The following is a 19,562-nucleotide window of genomic DNA, read 5'->3' as shown; positions in this document are numbered from 1 at the left end:
TCTGAACCCCGGGACTGAGCAGGTGGTGGTAGCGCGCCCAAGGGGCAGGAGGAGAAATAGCTCCCTCCAGGAGTTGGCGACTCCATAGGGAGCAGACGGGACCGGGTCTGAAGGCACAATCGGGCCGGTTCCGTCACAAGTGCCAATGCTCAGGGCCAGATCTGGGGGGGGGGGCAGAGGGAGGTGCTTGCCCGGGGTGCTGACAGAGGGGGGGGGGCGCCAAATTGGGTATGGAGTCCATTGTATTCTATGAGACCATAACATAGAATGGGGCATCATTTTTAAATCCCCCCCCCCCAAAAAAAAACCATGTAGATCCGGTCCTGCCAATGCTGCATAGAGTTACCTTATTCCTGACCAACAACAGCCCACCAAAGAGTTTCCTCTTGGCAAAGAGTTTATATGGTCTTGCCTCCAACAATAACAATTTACTTAGTATACTAGCAGTAAAGCCCGTTGTCAGAAGGAATGCAACGGGCCCTACAAAAAAAGAGGGATGGGATGATCATGTACATGGCAGGTACAATAAGGACATAGAATCATGTGGTTTTAGGTAATGAATTAATATATAAATGATCATGTTATTGGCCCTGAGCTGGCAGTATGCAGGGGCTGTAGAAGGACTTCAGGCTGACGGGTGCTGTGGGACTTCTGGTCAAGCCTGGAGTTCCTGGGCAGCTATAAAGGATGGCTGGGGAGGCTGAGGTGGAGCCAGGTCCATAGTTAGGGAGGGCAGGGGGGCCAGGCCCCACAAACCACCCCCATGTTTTACCTTTCTGGTTCCTCCATGGTCGGTTGCTGCCATCGCTCTCGTGCCTTCTTCCTCACTCCCCTGCTGCCTTGCCCACTCTCATGTTGCCTTCCCTACCCTGCTGCCACCTTTCCAGCTTTCGTGCTGCCTTGCCTGCTCTCACGCCATCCCCTCTCTACTGGCACCTTCCCCACTCTTGTTCTGCCTTCTCCGCTCTCGTGCTGCCTTCCCTGCTCTCACGTCTTCCCCTCTCTACTGGCACCTTCCCCACTCTTGTTCCGCCTTCTCCGCTCTCATGCTGCCTTCCCTGCTCTCGCGTCTTCCCCTCCCTACTGGCACCTTCCCCACTCTTGTTCCACTTCTCCGCTCTCGTGCTGCCTTCCCTGCTCTCACGTCTTCCCCACTGCTGCTGCCTTGCCCACTCTTGTGCCGCCTTGCCCTTGTGTCACCTTGACCGCTCTTGTGCTGCCTTGCCCGCACTCTACCTTTCCTGCTTTTGTGCCGCCTTCCCCGCTCTCCGCCTTCCCTAGTCTTGCGCTTTCCCCGCTCTGCTGCTGCCTTTGCCTGCACTGAGAGAGGCAGTATTCCAGGTAGCTTCTGCAATCTGCTGGGTGCGGGTGGCAGAGAGGGCACACAATGACAGGGGGGAGTGGTGATAGAGAGAATGCAAGGCCATTTCTGTGAGGGATTTGCCAACACGTTGGGATTTTGTTATATCTATATGATATAATGATGATTGTCAACATCTTGGAATCCGTGTTACATAATTCTAGGCCTAGTAAACTAATTGTACAAATAGTTCAGACACAACGAGGTTGCAAGCTTTGAGATTTGTATCCTAGCATCCCTTGCTAAAGGAGTCCCGTGGTGCAGAGTGGTAAACTGCAGTACTGCAGTCCTAAGCTCTGCTCACGACCTGAGTTCGACCCCAGTGGAAGCTGGGTTCAGGTAGCCGGCTCGAGGTTGACTCAGCCTTCCATCCTTCCGAGGTTGGTAAAATGAGTACCCAGCTTGCTGGGGGGAAAGTGTAGATGACTGCAGAAGGCAATGGCAAACCACCCCATAAAAAGTCTGCCGTGAAAACGCTGTGAAAAAGGTAGTCCCCTGTGCAAGCACCAGTCGTTTCCAGCTCTGGAGTGACGTTGCTTTCACAATGTTTTCATGGAAGGCTGAGTCACAGAGAATTTGGCAAGGGGCGTTCAGCTCTTTGATAACATTTTCAGGGAGACGCTTTCCCTCTGCCCATTTGCTCCAGATGTTGCCATTCTGAATAATCCATCCTCCATGCCTTAACCTAGCTACCTCCCTCCCCATAACCGCAATTTTTAGAGCTATATAAATTACTAAACATCTTAAAAATGTTAAATTAATCTTAAGGTTGCTTTTGGGTTTTAAAAATGCTTCTAGCCTGCTTTTTTCTTCCAACAAGCATCAACCAGAAGTATCCACTTTTATTTAAAAAGAAAATTGCAGGGGGGAACTTCTAGGCCCTGTGCTATGGGAGTGCCTACTGTGGCTAGGAAAATTTATTTTTATTTTATTGGATTTATATCCCGCCCTTCCCGCTGAAGCAGGCTCAGGGCGGCTCACAACACATAACGTTACAATAAAAACATTTACATTAGAAACATTTAACAGTTTAAAATAATTTGGTGCTAATTTCAATGCAGATTTAATACAGATTTAAGATGGTGTTCGATGATCTTAGCATCCATTGGGTCTAGTGTCTTGGTGGTGGTCAGCATTTTCAGTTAAACGCTAACTGGAAAAGTGTCGTCTTACAAGCCTTGTGAAACCGGGCAAGGTCCCGCAAGGCTCTGACTTCCTCAGGTAGTTGGTTCCACCAATGAGGGTTGGCAATTGAGAAGGCTCTTTTGTGCATTGTTTTCAGTCTCACCTCCCTCGGCCCAAGTTTTGTGTTCCTGATCTAAGTACCCTCTGAGGAACATTTGTGAAGATTGGGAGATATATCCTGGGGAGGGGAGGGGAGGGACTTCAGTGAGGTACAATGTTGTATAGGCTTCACCCAAAATAGGCATTTTCTCCAAGAGAACTTATCTTTGTTGTCTGGAGATCAGTTGTAATTCTGGGAGTTCAGAAAGCCACACCTTGATTGACTCTATGATCTGTGGAAACACTGGGGGTTCCATTGTTGCAAAATGTTGGCTTTTCTGGTGAGTTTTGGCAATATGGGATTGCAGACAAAATGTTTGCCCAGACTGTAACGCTGGCTGCGCCAGATTCCAAGCTAAATGAAGTCTCAGGATTAGTTTTCAGCAAACAGCAAATGAGGAGGTAAACCTGTTTTACGGCTGCAGTGTATCACTTCAGCTTGTGTGGGCCTGATGGAATGCTCTTATCTATATACTTTTTAAATTACTCATCTTATAGAAAAGTAGCATGCCAGGAAGGATGGTGATACTCTTGTTTTCTCTGTGTGGGGAATGTAGGGTTGGCAGGTCTGTGTTGGGAAATACCTGGAGACTTTGGGGGTGAATCCTGGAGAGGGCACGGTTTGGGAGGGGGGTAGGGGTTCCCCCGGTTTGGTGGCTTTCCCCCCGCTTCAGGGTCTTCAGAAAGTGGAGGAGGGAAATGTCTGCTGGGCACTCCATTATTTCCTAGGGAGACCAATTCCTATTGGGTATAATGGAGAATTGATCTGCGAGTATCTAGGGCTCTGAGGGGGCTATTTTTGAGATAGAGGTGCCACATTTTCAGCATAGCATCCGGTGCCTCTCCCCAAAATGCCTTCCAAGTTTCAAAAAGATTGGACCAGGGGGGTCCAATTCTATGAATCCACAAAGAAGGCGCCCCTATCCTTCATTATTTCCAATGGAGGGAAGGCATTTTAAAAGTGTGCGCCCCCTTTAAATGTGATGGCCAGAACTCCCTTTGGAGTTCAATTATGCTTGTCACACCCTTGCTCCTGGGTCCACATCCAATGTCTCCTGGCTCCACCCCCAAAGTCTCCAGATATATCTGGAGTTGGACCTGGCAACCCTGGGTGGGGGAGGGGCTCAACATGGTTCTAAGCCATAGAGTCCACTCTTTAAAGCAGCCCTTTTCTCCAGGGGAGCTAATCTCTGCCAAAGTGGGAGATCTCCAGGCCCCGCCTGGAGGCTGGCAAATCCTAGTTGAGCCTGTGTTATGAAGAGTTATTGCCGAAAAATAGATTTGTAAGATTTAACTGGCTGATTTCTAATGCTGGTGACATCTGACTTTCTCCTAGAGAATAGCCTTGGCTATAATTAACATTGCAAACAGCATCTGGGCTGGTGGCCAGCATTCCCCAGCGGTCACTTCAGATACGGATAGCGCTGAGGCCCAGGAAAGGAGCAGCCCCCGTAAGGTGAGAGAAGTTGCGGTTGGGGACCCCCTAAGAGGGTACAGTGGAGAAGGCAATAGCAAACCACCCCGTAAAAAGGTCTGGCGTGAAAAGGTTGTGAAAACAACGTCACCCCAGAGTCAGAAACGACTGGTGCTTGCACAGGGGACTTACCTATACCTTTAAGAGGGGTACAGAGAAGGGCTGGTTGAGAAGGTTGGCCAGAGGGCAGGCGAATGGGGAAATGGTCCTGCGGGATGGGAGATTTGCAAGCCCATGCCGCCCTTTGTCCTTCCAAAAGAACACTCACTTCCTCATTCCACAAAGCAAAAGCACGTGAGGCCGAGAAACACCCCCTACAGGTCCGGTTCCAAACTGACTCAGACTCTTACACTCACACACATGCAGATATGCAACCGCGTCCTTGGGAACTCCTTCGCTACAAAAATTATATACTTACTGGAACACAACGGTCACTCTCACTCATGAGGAACTCAGCATATTACACCCCCAGAAGTGCCATCCTTCTCTGATTTAAATAGTAAATAACACATCACTCCTTCTAAAAAGCAACTCACACACACAATAAAAATGTGCACACACCCACACACATCCCTGTTCTATCCATTTAAATGTAGTCTAACCATGTTCCACAAGGGGCCTAAAGCTCTCCTGGAATTACAACTCATTTCCAGCTAGCGTTGCCCAGTCTGTGTTGGAAAATCCCTGGAGACTTGGGGGGTGGATCCGGGAGAGGGTGGGGTTTGGCCTCAGCATGGTACAGTGCCATAGAGTCCACCCTTCAAAGCAGCTATTTTCTCCAGGGGAGCTGATCTCTGCCAACTGGAGATCAGTTGTAAAAGTGGGAGATCTCCAGGGCCCACCTGGAGGCTGGCAACCTGAACTCCTGCTGACAGAAATCAGTTCCCCTGGAAAAAATGGCTACTTTAGAGGGCAGGCTGTATGGCATACATTAGATTCCATGTAAAATGCCTCTCCAAATTCCTCCTACATAGGCATAGAGAAACAGTTTGGTGTAGTGGTTAAGTGCGTGGACTCTTTATCTGGCAGAACCAGGTTTGATTCCTCACTCCTCCACTTGCAGCTGCTGGAATGGCCTTAGGTCAGCCATAGCTCTCTCAAGAGTTGTCCTTGAAAGGGCAGCATCTGTGAGAGCTCTCTCAGCCCCACTGACCTCACAAGGTATCTGTTGTGAGGAAAGAAGGTAAAGGAAATTGTGAGCCACTCTGAGATTGGGGTTGTTTTCGCACTCACCTTAATCAGCAGCGACGACCCTCTTCACCGCACAGGATCTGCGCGGATTTCGCACTAATTGCCGCGGAGCACCCAGAAGAGCCGGAAAGTCCCGGCGCTTTTGCGGCGCAAACGGAAATAGCCAAAAACCAGTTTCCATCGTCGCTGCTGATTAAGGTGAGTGCGAAAACGACCTAGGAGTGGAGGGTGGGATATAAATCCAATTTCTTCTTTTTCTTCTCCTCCTCTGCCCCTAAATCTCCAGAAACCCTAATTAGTGCTTTTTACAATTATTCACAGTGGAGAACATGCATTGGTGTTTTGGTGTTTAGCATCCAGACAATAGGTACAATAGAACTTTGATCCTTGTCTCGTTACATTTTCTGACTCGCAAGTCAAAACAGAGGAGTTTTATTGGGAAAAAGTGGTTCTGTTGTCCATTAGTACAGTCATCACACACAGGAAACTTTTTTTGTGTACTGTGCTACAATGCTGGTTGTGCTTTGGTTTGAGTAGGGTTGCCAGGTCTAAAATATCTGGAGACTTTGGAGGTGGATCCAGGAGAAGGCAGGGTTTGGGGAGGGGAGGAGCTTCAGACTGGTGCAATGCCATAGAGCCCACCCTTCAAAGCAGCCATTTTCTCCAGAAGAGCTGATCTCTGCCAGCTGGAAATTAGTTGTAAAAGTGAGAAATCTCCAGACCCCACCTGGAGGCTGGCAACCCTAGGTTTGGGTAACTCAAGGGCATTATTGAGACTGAACGCCAACCTCCAGTTCTACCATATTCCTCCACCTTTGCTTTTACCTCCTTCTGTGTTCACTCTTCCTAAAGGTGTTGTTAGACAAAGTGATGTCACACCGAAAGAAACTCCCAGAGGATGCAGAAGGTTACACAACCGACCAGCCCTGGAACCTGAGGAGCAAAGGTCATGCGGAAGGATTCTTTATGTCAGCGTGCCAGCTGAGAGAGCAGCAACATCTTCTGGATGTGACTGTGACGTTAGGCCCGAGCAACTACGAAGCTCATGGCATCATCCTTGCTGCCGTCAGCTCTGTCTTCCGGCAACGTTTAGAGTACGGAGAGCAAGATGTGTTGGAGTTGGACGGTGTGACCGCAGCACCTGGCTGGGAAGCCATTTTGAATTTTGCCTATACTGGGCAGTTAGAAGTCATGCCAGAGACAGCTGAGGAGCTGTTAGATGCGGCAGAGGCTCTGGGCGTTCCTCGGGTAGCTGCGATTTGCAAGGCGGTATTGCTTGAGACAGAGGCAGAGGACAGGCTGAGTCCTTCTGACGAGAAATGGGAGACACTTCGGAGCTTGGAGGAGCTGTACAAAGAAAGTGTCGGATGTGACCTGGTGCTCAAAGCGGAGGGAGATACCTATCGAGGTGAATAGGGCAGAGGTGATGGGGAGTCAAGGACATAGATAGAAAAAGGGTCCGTGGGTCAGGATAAAAGTGAAAAGTCCAGGGCTGGATTATTAGTAGTTGGAGAGGGGGATGGTTATCACTTTACTCTGATCTGGTTAGACCCCACCTAGAGCACTATGTTAAGAAGGATATAGACAAGCTGGAACGTGTCCAGAGGAGGGCAACGAAGATGGTGAGGGGTCAGGAGACCAAGTCCTATGAGGAAAAGTTGAAGGAGCTGGGCATGTTTAGCCTGGAGAGGAGACAACTGAGAGGTGATAGGATCACCATCTTCAGGTACTTGAAGGGCTGTCCTATAGAGCATGGTGTAGAATTGTTTTCTGTTGTCCCAGAAGGGCAAAACAGAACCAATGGGTTGAAATTAAACCAAAAACGTTTTTGGCTAAACATTAAGAAGAACTTCCTGACAGCTAGAATGATTCCTCGGTGGAACAGGCTTCCTCGAGAGGTGGTGGGCTGTCCTTTGGAGGTTTTTAAATAGAGGCGAGATGGCCATCTGACAGCAATGATGATTCTGTGACCTCAGGGAGGGCAGAAAGGGTTGCATCAGTGCTTGTTATCAAGGCCCTTTCTGACATGCCCAGGGAAATGCTGATCGCCACTTTGGGATCAGAAAGCAAATTTTCTCCAGGCCAGTTTGGCCAGGGAGCCTGGAGGGTATTTTTTTTTTTTTTTGCCATCATCTGGGCATGGAGCAGGAGTCACTGGGGGTGGGGGTGAGGAAAGTACTTGTGAATTTCCTGCATTGTGCAGGGGGTTGGACTAGATGGCCCTGGAGGTCCCTTCCTCCTGGAGAGCCAGTTTGGTGTAGCGGTGAAGTGTGTGGACTCTTATCTGGGAGAACCGGGTTTGATTCCCCCACTCCTCCACTTGCACCTGCTAGAATGGCCTTGGGTCAGCCATAGCTCCTGCAGAGGTTGTCCTTGAAAGGGCAGCTATTGTGAGAGCCCTCTCCAGCCACCCACCTCACAGGGTGTCTGCTGTGCGGAAGGGAGGTAAAGGAGATTGTGAGCCACTCTGAGACTTTTCGGAGTGGAGGGCGGGATATAAATCCAATATCTTCTTCTTCTTCTTCTTCTTCCAACTCTGTGATTCTATGACAGAGAAATGGCCATTGGAGCCCTGATCACATGTTCCCTCCTTCCAGTTCACCGTCTAGCCTTGGCTTGTGGCTGCGAGTTCTTCCACGCCATGTTCACCAGCGGCATGAAGGAATCCCGACAGATGGACACCCCCCTCTGCACCCGCTTCACTTCAGCCGATCTGGGCCTGGTCATCTCCTTTGCATATTCAGGTGTAGTGGCGGGTGGGTGGGATGACCTCTTCGACGCTGCTCAAGCAGCTCTGCAGTATCAGGTCTCGGGCATCTTGGAGCTCTGCTTAGATGTTTTCCAACACAAGCTTTGCCCCGAGTCTAGCTTGGATGTCCTATCGTTCGCCCGTGCTTACAGCCTCCACAAGTTGGAAAACACCGCAAGCGACTACATATTAAGGAACTTTGTTCGTGTCTCAGCCACACCCAAGTTCTTGGACCTTCCAGTCAACCAGCTGGTCGACTTCCTCAGCTCCGATGCCCTTTATGTCCTCAATGAACTAGAGGCCTTTCAAGGAGCTATCCGCTGGCTGGATGCCGACCGGAATGGACGGATGGATTGTGCCGAGAAAGTAATGCGCTGCATCAGGTTCCCTTTGATGTCCACGCGGGAGCTTAAGCAAGTGCGGGTGGTAGACATCATGGCTCCCACAGGTCGCCTCTATGGGCTCCTGATCGAATCCTTATGCAGTCTCCCTCCGGGACCTTCCAAGTTAGAGCAGCTCCCTTGCCGGGTGAGGTACCCTGAGAAGGTGATTGTTATCAGCGGAGGGGACTGTCTGTCAAAGAACATGGCCACTCGCAACCCCAGCGAGGACATCTGGTACTCCCACCGCTTCGTCAACGGCATTGGATTGGTGAAGCTCATTGAGTGGCGTCATCTTGGGGTACTCCCAGAAGGGCCACGTTTCCGGCATGCTGTGGCAGTCAAGGACAATGTGATGTACATCCTTGGCGGGAAACACTACTATGGAAGCAGGGATGCCATGAACTCAGTCTTCAAGTGAGATGGGCTGGGAAGGCCTTGTCGGAGGTGGGGGGAGTTGCTGGTTCCGTTCAGTGGGGAGAATTGTGGATCTGGGTGGGAAATTGTGGATTTTCTTTATTATCTCTTCATTGATACCATGATGGGACCCTGATTAGCAAGCTGTGGTTGGGTAGTTATTATAGTTCTCTAGAAGCTCATGGATGAAATCGGGACACGGTGGTAACACCCAAATCCCCATATCCAGGACCACCCAACTCCTGTGGCTCATGGTTAAAGGCTCTACACCCACAGTCATCTAGTTCAGGGGTGGCCAACGGTAGCTCTCCAGATGTTTTTTGCCTACAACTCCCATCAGCCCTAGCCAGCATGGCCGATGGCTGGGGCTGATGGGAGTTGTAGGCAAAAACCAGCTGGAGAGCTACCGTTGGCCACTCCTGATGTAGTCCACCACAGCCCATCATCCACCTCTTTAAAAACTAGGAAAGGTTTTTCATTTGGGTTAAAGATATCCTAGCAGAATACAACTGTCCTGCAGTGAGTAATATGTACGTAAGTGCCGTCAAGTCTGCAGTGAGTAATATGTACGTAAGTGCCGTCAAGTCCCACCCAACTTAAGGCAACTCCAGCAAAGTGCTTTCAAGGCAAGTGAGAACCAGAGGTGGGTTGCCTTCCTATGCAGAGTCTTTCCTTGGTGATCTTTCCTCCCTTCTAAGAAAGGCTTTTTTTGTAGTAAGAGCTCCTTTGCATATTAGGCCACCCACCCCTGATGTAGCCAATCCTCCTGGAGCTTACAGTAGGCCCTGTATTAAGAGCCCTGTGAGCTTTTGGAGGATTGGCTACATCAGGGGTGTGTGGCCTAATATGCAAAGGAGTTCCTGCTACAAAAAAGCCCGGCTTATAAGTACCAACACAGCTTCGCTTCTGAGATCTGACAAGATTGGTCTGTACTGTGTCTTTTCCTGCATTGTGCAGGGGGTTGGACTAGATGGCCCTGGAAGTCCCTTCCGACACTATGATTCCCAACACAGTGGGTAACAGAGAGTTCAAAGCAGATCCAGTGCACAAAAAGACAGGTTGTGTGCAATGTTCCCTCTAAGAGTCTTGTGGGCAAAAATTCTACTTTTGTGAGCTACTGGCATTAAAGGTTTGAGCTACTGACATTAACGTTGTGAGCTACTGCATAAATCAGTGTGCTCTGGGGTCATCCTTCCTGATCTAAGACAAAAATGGGTGAGCCGGAGGCTAAAAATCTGTGAGCTGGCTCATGCTGACTCAGCTTAGAGGGAACACTGGTTGTGTGGTGCTTTAGTGTTCACAAAGTCTTCTGCTTCCCATACTGTAGGGACAAAGAGGCCCTCTCCATTGTGAGATTTTAATTTCTAAACTCCACCCCCCCTTCAAAGGGTGCTAAAGCCCAAAGAATTGCAAAGTCCAGCCAGGGGTCCCAATGGTGTGCCCGTGGGCATTGTAGTGCCTGCCAATACCTGGGCTGATGGGAGTGGGCTGGGCTGGGTGGGCTTTTTGCCCAGCAGGGTTTCTGCCTGGATGTGCAGATTTTGAAATAGTGTCAAACATGTGGCCCAGGGGTCAAATCAGGCCCCCGGAGGGCTCCTATCAGGCCCCCGAGCAACTGGCTCTTGTCTGCTTCCTTTTCCCTCTCTCTTGCTTCCTTCTGCATCTCAGCTTGCTTTGCAAGGCTTGCTCAATCGCACAGGAGCTATAGAGCAAAGCCTTGATTTTCTCCACTGGTTGAGGCTCCTCCCCCTCCTGGTCCCCTGGGGAAGGAAGGAAAGAGCCAGAGCTTTCTTTGCCCAGTTCCCTGAATCCCACGGGAGAGATACGAAGAAAGCACCTTTAAGACCAACAAGTGCTAATGTTTTAAGCATATTTTAATTTAAAGGGAAAAAAATCTTTGTGTTTGTCTGTGTCCTTTAAAAAGCGAATATCTCTGCTACCTAATCTTACATAGGTACACGCATGGCCCGGCCCGACAAGGTCTCATTTATATCAGATGTGGCCCTCATAACAAATGAGTTTGACACCACTGTACTACCTCATCTGGAGATTTCTGTGCCTAGATTGCCATCTGGATTCTTTAACTGATTGCACAGAAAACTGTTTCAGTAATTTATTTGTATCATTTTCACTTTGTTGTCACCTGCCCTGCTCCTTGCTGTGTAGGGGAGGAAGGACCATAAGTCCAATAAAATAAATAAATGTTGCTTTGGTAGCAGTTGCCACCACAGCACAGGAATTAGAGAAAAGGGACTGTCCCTGGTCAATAGGAATATATATATATATATAATTAATGTATGTATTTATAATTAATAGATATATAATTAATGTGGTTATGTGAGTTATAGTTGAGGTTAGCACTTGGGAAAGCAGCCAAAACAGAGGGTGAGGAGCAGTGAAAAAAGGCCAGAGGCCTCTTCAGATCTCAGAGACTGTTTCAAGCTTCATGGGAAGGGACGGTGGCTCAGTGGTAGAGCATCTGCTTGGGAAGCAGAAGGTCTCAGCTTCTATCCCCGGCATCTCCAATTAAAAAGGGTCCAGACAAGTAGGCATGAAAAACCTCAGCTTGAGACCCTGGAGAGCTGCTGCCAGTCTGAGTAGACAAGACTGACTTTGATGGACCGAGGGTCTGATTCACTATAAGGCAGCTTCATATGTTCAAGCTCAGCAGACAATCTCCAGCACAGGAACTGGCCTGAATTTCAGAATGTATCTAGGTTAGGGTTGCCAAGCCCAATTTGTGAAATATCCGGGGACTTTGGGGTGGAGCTGGGAGACATTGGGGGGGGGGGTGGAGCCAGGTAGCAAGGTTGTGACAAGCATAACTGAACTCCAAAGGGACTTCTGGCCACGTTTAAAGGAACTGTGCACCTTCCCTCCATTGGAAATAATGAAGGATAGGGGCACCTTCTTTGGGGGCTCAAATAATTGGATCCCCTGGTCCAATCCTTTTGAAACTTTGAGGGCATTTGGGGGAGAGGCACTGGATGCTATTCTGCAAATTTGGCAGCTCTACCTCAAGAACCAGGCTCCCCAGACCTCAATACCCAGGATCAATTCTCCATTATACCCTATGGGAATCGGTCTCCATAGGGAATAATGGAGTGTCCAGCAGACATTCCCCCCCCCATTTTCTGATGACCCTGAAGTGGGGGAAGGGCCTCCAAACTGGGGGATTGGACCAGGAGGTCTGATTCTATGACCCCCCAAAAGAAGATGCCCCTATCCTTCATTATTTCCAGTGGAGGGAAAGCATTTAAAAAGTGTGCAGCCAGAACTCCCTTTGGAGTACAGTCATGCTTGTCACAACCTTGCTCCTGGCTCCACCCCCAACGTCTCCTGGCTCCACCCCCAAAGTCCCCAGCTATTTCTTGAATTGGACTTGGCAACCCTAGCCCCACTTGTGAGAAGCCATTCCCTTAAAACAGCCCCATGAACATTCAGATCTATTTGGCGGAACTAAAGTAATGCATTAGCCACTAAAAGTCACAGTACTGAATGGCGAGTGAAAGGTCCCTAGCTCAGTGATAGATCTTCTGCTTGGCAGGCAGAAGTTCCCAAGGTCAATCCCCATCATCTCCAATTTTAAAAAAGCAGGCAGTGGGTGATGCGAAAAACCTCTGCCTGAGACGCTGGAGAGCAGCTGCCAGACTGAATACTGACCTCGATGGGCCAGTGATCTGATTTGGTAGACAGAAGGTGCCTTCATGGGAGACCCCCAGACTCGAACTTGACACATCCTTCAGACTTTAAGAGGAAATTAGAAAAGTATTGTTTGTTCCAGGTTCAAAGTGAAAACCATGTATTCCCCAGCCAGGCATCGCTCAGTGGTTCAGCTGAAACCTTTATTTAATAATAATCTAATGTAGTCTAGATATACTTAGCTAAGAAGTTACTAGTGCAATACAGAAAGCAGTGGCATGGATACATGCAATTGGGTAAGGAAGGTTTTTCCCTGTGGGGCTGTGGCTGAGGGTGTGTGTGTGTGTAGCAAAACACCTTAATTCACCACTGGTCCTTAATTATTGGCCAACCTCCAGATTATGGAAGAGGGGTGTGTGTGTGTGACACTTCTACGATTCTAGGCCTCTTTGATCTGGCTTGCCATGAGTGGGAAGAGGGACGTCTTGTTGTAAGCCATGCTTAGCTGTCTAGGCATTCGAAAGCTGTGGTCAGGTGGATGTTGTAGGTTCACTGAGAAGAAAAAGTGAAAACATGTAGAGGCTATCCCACACAACGCAAGGCATTTGAGGGCAAAGGAGCCTGGGAAACCAATATGCAAACTTCATCTAGGGAGCCAGGTTCTATGCCAGAGATCCTATGAGCAGGTACAAACTATCTTTTGTCTTCATCGGCCACGGGTAGCCTCCCCCATCTGTTAGAGACTAGGATAAGGGTGGCCAAACTTGCTTAACGTAAGAGCCACATAGAATAAGTGTCAGATGTTTGAGAGCTGCAAGGAAGGAAGGAAGGAAGGCAACGTTAAATGCATTCTCCAGCTGGCTTGATTTGGAGAAGTGGTTTAAAGAGTGAAATGCCTTCTCCAAGCCAGCTAGTGGAGTGGTGGGGGCTTCAAGAGCCACACAATATGTATGAAAGAGCCACATGTGACTCCCAAGCCACAGTTTGGCCACCCCTGGACTAGGAGGTCTGAGGACACTGTCTCTAGGCAACCTGGACCCCTCCTCCCCTTTGCACCTTTCATTGTAGTAAGAAGGATGGGGCTGGGGGATTTATGTTCAAAGGGACATTCATGTTCTTCGGTCCTCCCCTGCTACAGATTTGATCCTTTCTGCGGAAGTTGGGAACGTCTGGCCGATATGATGAGCTTCCGGAGCTATTTCGCGGCTGTCTTCCAAGATGGACTTCTGTATGCGCTAGGGGGAAGCTCCAGAGACACCTACTGCTTGGACTCAGCTGAGTGTTATGATCCACGCACCAATACTTGGAGGTGAGAGGCTGGGCCTTCCGTCCCAGCACCCCCCTCCATTTCCCTCTGCTCTATACTTCATATTCCCTTGTGTCCCCCCCAGGCTAACTTCTGTCATCTGTTATTCCTGAGAGCCAGTTTGGTGTAGTGGTTAAGTGCACGGACTCTTATCTGGGAGAACCGGGTTTGAATCCCCACTCCCCCACTTGCAGCTGCTGGAATGGCCTTGGGTCAGCTGTAGCTCTCACAGGAGTTGTCCTTGAAAGGGCAGCTGCTGTAAGAGCTCTCTCAGCCCCACCTATCTCACAGGGTGTCTGTTGTGGGGGGGAAGGTAAAGGAGATTGTGAGCCACTCTGAAATTCAGAGTATAGGACAGGATATAAATCCAGTATCATCATCTTCTTCTTGTCTTCTACATTTCTTTTTTTAAAAAAATAATTCCCTGCACTACTCTCCCTTGCATAAGGAAAACTAACGGTGGTGACGAATTTTTGCAGGGAATTGATTTACAGCTGTTAGCTGAAAAGGGAGACTCAGTGCTCCAAGAATCAGAATACCCGTTATAGATGCTAAAACCAGTGCAGTGCAGTGGTTACATGATGATGATAAAGAATTAAATTTATGAATTGCCTCATCCCAGCTGATTCTGGGCTCTAGGATATGTACAACAGGAAAAATACATATAAAATTTATAAAAGCTACTGATTGAAACAAGTTGCCACCCAATGACATACTTTACAACATGTTGGACTAGGATTTGGAAAGCCAGCTTTGAAAAAACAGAAGCTACTGGGTAGGATTTCCATTTGCTCACTTATGGCAGGAGACTTTCAAGTAATTGTGGCCCTTGCCCACTGATGGTCATGTAATTGGGGGGGGGGGGGGAATTGGGGCCAAATGGGGGAGACAGTCATCCTAGGGAAATGGCAAAGGTAGTTCTAGGAATTGCCAGAAACTCTTTTGTAGATTACCATAAAGTTTCTGGCAATCCTAGAGCTACCGTTCTCACTTCCGTGTAGCTCTAAGAATCACCAGCAACTCTATGGTTAGAACTCCCTATAAGTCGATAAGGCCTTATTTTTGTGTTTTTCTTCTGGAACACTGCACCCCACAACCCTTCTGCCAGTCGCCAAGCACTGCTTGACAACTCTTATCGCTGAGTGACACCTTGGACCAGTCATTCTCTGCCTAATTTACCTCACAGAGTTGATAATATTATTAAAACTGGAGGAGGGGGGAATGTTGTTTTTCGTCCTATTGAGTCCCCACTGGGAAGGGAAACAGGATATAAATATCTAAACGAGAGAGTAACATGACTCTGTGTTTCTAGAGGCTGGCGGTTGGCCACAGATGGCCTGCTAGATAAGCCTTTCCCTTGACCTAGCAAAGCCTCATTGTCTCCTTATTTGCCATCCTTTCCAGCTTCCCTCCTTCACAAACCTCACTTTCCTCCACACAGATCATGTGAGCCTCTGCCCTCTGCAGTCTGTGGCCACGCAGCCTGCGTCCTGGATGGATCCATTTATATCTCTGGGGGCAGCGACGGCTCATGCCGCTGCCTCATGGCCCTGATCCAGTATCGCCCCGGGGCCCCGGCCATTCAGCGAACCTCCATGATAGAGGAGCGAGCCGGTCATGCCATGGAAGCGCTGGACGGATGCTTGTACGTGGCAGGCGGCCTGCGATGGCGGGACGGCCATGGCGGTTACGCCGATCAACTGGCCTGCGAGGTGTACAGCCCGGGCCAGGATATGTGGAGCGCCTTCACGCCTCTGCCGCAAGCTCACGTCATCGCCGCTTCCGTGGTCCTGCAGGGGGAGCTCTACATCCTGGGAGGCTACAGCCACAATACCTACCGCGATACTCACCTGATCCACTGCTACAACCCAGCCTACGACCGCTGGGTCAGTGTCGGGACACTTCCTCAAGCCTATGCTGACCTCCGGGCCTGCATTTTGGAAGTTCCTCCTTCCCTCAGGAAAAAACAGCTCCCGCCCTCAAATGTCACCATGTTGGAATTGCCAGAGGATCCTTCCACTGCGTCCGTAGACCACAACTTTTCTGATGTTCTTCAGTAAAATATCACCCGCTCCAATGGCCGTCTTTGCTATGGACAGAGGCACTGCTTCACACGCGCTTGAGTTTTCTTTTAATTTTTATTTTTTAATGTTACTCTTTTTTTTCTATCCTGCCCTTCCCGTTGAAGCAGGCTCAATATAATCATACTTAGCATTTACATAGTGTTTCTGAGTATCCAAAACACTCCTCAACCATTTTTTGAAGAGACTGATTCCAACAGAGTATAGTGGAGAATTGATCTGCGGGTATCTGGGGCTCTGAGGGGGGCTGTTTCTTGCGCTAGAGGCACCAAATTCTCAGCATAGCATCTGGTGCCTCTCCTCAAAAGACCCTCCAATTCTATGAGCCTCCAAAGAAGGTGCCCTAGCTTTCATTATTTCCAATGGAGGGAAGGCATTTAAAAGGTGTGCTGTCCCTTTAAATGTGATGGCCAGAACTCCCTTTGGAGTTATGCTTGTCATAACCTTGTTCCCTGGTTCTACCCCCAAGGTCTCCTGGCTCCACCCCTAAAGTCCCCAGATATTTTTTGAATTGGACTTGGCAATCCTAGTGTGGCCTAATATGCAAATGAGTTCCTGCTGGGCTTTCTCTCTATATTAAAAAAGTCCTGAGTAACACCCACCTTAAAATGTTACAGGACTGAGACCCCCTCCCTGCTGTCACAATATCATCCTAAGCCATCGGAATTGAACCGATCAAACCAGAGTACAACACAAGAGCTCGCCTGCTAATATAAACTGAAGCAAGAGGTCAGCTGCAAAGTAACGAAGATGAGATACCTGCACATTCTAGTGCAGTCTTCCATGTTTTTTGGCTTCAAGATGTAAATGCACATTTAAAAAAAAAGTCTTAACTGTTTTAGATACATGAGCAGAAGGAATGCAACGACAAGGACTGCCAATTTTTCAACTGGCCATTGTAGCTGCATTTTCAATAGCAGCTTTCATCCTTCATTGATAGCAACTATCCCTATGCTACAACAGCATTGTTTGCTAATAGTAATATGTCAAGATACTGTTTAGGGCACAAGAGCAGATCAGACAGCTTTTTTCCCTGGTCAGTTGGCAATCCTTCTTTCCATAGATATAAGATTTTCACCCTTTTGTGAATAAAGTTTTGTTGATTTGCTGAGAGGCAGAAACTAAACAGAGTAAGATTTTGTAAGTTTGCTCACCTGAATCTGGGGGAAATGCCTGATGCAACGATGGTTCATCGGAAGCCCTGGTGGCAAGAAGAAAGCAGAAATCCAGTAACTTGGGGACTGAGTCACTTCTTTGCCAGAAGGAAGAGAATTTTGGCTTTTGAAGGGCCACTAATCAGAGTTGAATGGTACTCTGACAGAAAGGGCAGTTATTCATCAGGTATATTTTTCTGCACATATTTGGCTGGTTCTGTAAATCATGGAGCTAAAAATTAAAGGTTATGTTTTTTTTCCTCATTAGGAGTATGGAGCGTGTGTGTGTTTTAATGTAACAAGGAGAGGATTGTTTCCAGGTGTTCTGACACAAAGGTGGAGTCTACAGTTACCAGCTGCATGGAGAGAGGGAGAAAAGGGCCTGTCCTTTTAATAGAATTTTAATAGGGTATTTATTAATGAGGTGATGTTATTTCCCTCTGTGCCATGAAAAGCTACCCACAGCCATACATTTAAGCTTCTATTAAAGGGATTGTACATTTTTTCCAAGTCTGTGGGAAACTTTAACAATACATAGCTAAAAACGATCACGTTTTTCTCCATTGGGCCTGATGAAGAATTCTATGTAGCCCAAAAGTCGGTATGTCTTTATACACTGTTGAATAATTACTTTATTATATAAAGCATGTTTTATCCCCCCCTCCCTGCAGAAAAGGGCAACTAGAATCATTAAAGGTTTGGAACACTTTCCCTATGAAGAAAGGTTAAAATGCTTGGGGCTTTTTAGCTTGGAGAAACATTGACTGAGGGGTGACATGATAGAGGTTTACAAGATTATGCATGGGATGGAGAAAGTCGAGAAAGAAGTCCTTTTCTCCCTTTCCCACAATACAAGAACTCGTGGGCATTCAATGAAATTGCTGAGCAGTCAGGTTAAAACAGATAGAAGGAAGTACTTCTTCACCCAAAGGGTGATTTAACATGTGGAATTCACTGCCACAGGAGGTGGTGGCAGCTGCAAGCATAGCCAGCTTTAAGAGGGGATTGGATAAAAATATGGAGCAGAGGTCCATCAGTGGCTATTAGCCGCAGTATGTGTGTATATATATATATATATATATATATATATATATATATATATATGCGTGTGTGCACATGTATACACACACACACATATATTGGCCACTGTGTGACACAGAGTGTTGGATTGGATGGGCCATTGGCCTGATCCAACTCTTATAACCGATGCTCCCTCTAAATTTTCAGCATAGCATCCAGTGCCTCTTCCCAAAATACCTTCCAAATTTCAAAAGGATTGGACCAGAGGGTCCAAGTCTATGTGCCCCAAAGGAAAGTGCCCCTATCCTTCATTATTTCCAATGGAGGGAAGACATTTAAAAGGTGTGCGGTCCCTTTAAATGCGATGGCCAGAACTCCCTTTGGAGTTCAGTGATGCTTGTCACACTCTTGCTACCTGGCTCCACGTCCAAAGTCCCCAGATATTTCTTAAATCGGACTTGGAAACCCTACTTCTGTCCCAGTGCATTTGCTTACTAGATTTAAAGCGCAATCTCGGGCAGAAAGTCACTCTAAATAGGATCAAGCTGTTTCTCCTGCCTCATTGTAGAGGTCTCTCTCCCCCGCCCCGGTTTGGAGCGGGATAGTTTCCATGTCGGGAGCAGAGACGCCTGGATTCCTTCCTTACAGCTTTAACGGGTTAAAGCGCGCCGCCAGCGTTCCCAGCCCTTGCCCTTCTGGGAGAAGAGCCGCCCCTTTGGGCCAGCTCCCAGCTCCGGGGCGGTGCTGAAAGCCGCAGCTGTTCCTTCGCTTCCGCGTCCGGGACTTGCTAGAGCTGTGTGTAACGTTTCCCCCCCTGGCACCAATGTAAGTGATCCCACCCCAGGGATGTAGTTTTATCTCAGTCGTCTGGGGTGGGCCTCGCCTATGGAAGGAGGAGGGGGGGGGGTGCAATTAACATGTAGGCTCTTGCAGCAGGAGCCGTTTGTATCTCTGGGGAAGAGAAAGGATTTCCTGGTTGGAAGGAAGAGATCCGATCAGCGACCCAACCCTAATGAATGGATAATCTCGTGACACTCGGCCTTCCCTGCCTGGCCCTTCATTGAGGTCAAAGAGAAAGGGTGTGGTCACACACGCTAGCGAAGGATGCACTTTTAATCCACTTTCAGTGCATTGTCCAACTGGATTTGGCTGTGTGAAATGGCAAAGGACACTTTCAAACAGTTTCTGAAGTGGTTTGACACTGCATTATTTTGCACCCGTTATTTTGCACCCAAAGTGCCTTAGTGGGAGAACGTGATGTGTCCACGTGGAAGGTGCCAGCTGGCTTTGCACTCCAAAAAACCCTGATAACCCCCCTATCCGAGGTAGCTTAATTAGCACTTGATCCTTTTCATAGACTAAACCAAAATCATAGTATTTGCACATGCCTGCACAGAATGCAGCCCCTAATGACAAGAGTTGGACAAATAAAAAAATCCTGTCCTAAAAGAGGCTTAATTTGATTTTTATTGCCAGCTGATGTTATTGATCTGTATGCCATGGA

The 19,562-nt window shown here is 48.3% G+C and overlaps 2 protein-coding genes across 2 annotated transcripts in view; both read left to right on the top strand.

Annotated features, from left to right (window-relative positions):
* The first annotated feature begins 6,165 nt into the window (after positions 1-6,165).
* Positions 6,166-15,863, top strand: KLHL33 (kelch like family member 33). Its single transcript, XM_060254945.1, has 4 exons — positions 6,166-6,717; positions 7,907-8,855; positions 13,636-13,806; positions 15,245-15,863. The coding sequence occupies exons 1-4, from the start codon at positions 6,180-6,182 to the stop codon at positions 15,861-15,863; spliced, it is 2,277 nt and encodes a 758-aa protein (XP_060110928.1). The 5' UTR covers positions 6,166-6,179.
* Positions 15,864-17,068: 1,205 nt separating this feature from the next.
* The window catches only part of TEP1 (telomerase associated protein 1), an 87,736-nt gene continuing 85,242 nt past the window's right edge, over positions 17,069-19,562 (top strand). The window contains 1 exon segment of the mRNA XM_060254943.1: positions 17,069-17,113. Within this exon segment, the coding sequence (XP_060110926.1) occupies positions 17,069-17,113 (45 nt within the window).

Source organism: Heteronotia binoei, chromosome 15 (assembly GCF_032191835.1).
Source record: "Heteronotia binoei isolate CCM8104 ecotype False Entrance Well chromosome 15, APGP_CSIRO_Hbin_v1, whole genome shotgun sequence".
Taxonomy (NCBI): domain Eukaryota; kingdom Metazoa; phylum Chordata; class Lepidosauria; order Squamata; family Gekkonidae; genus Heteronotia; species Heteronotia binoei.
This window is presented reverse-complemented; position numbering and strand designations above follow the sequence as displayed.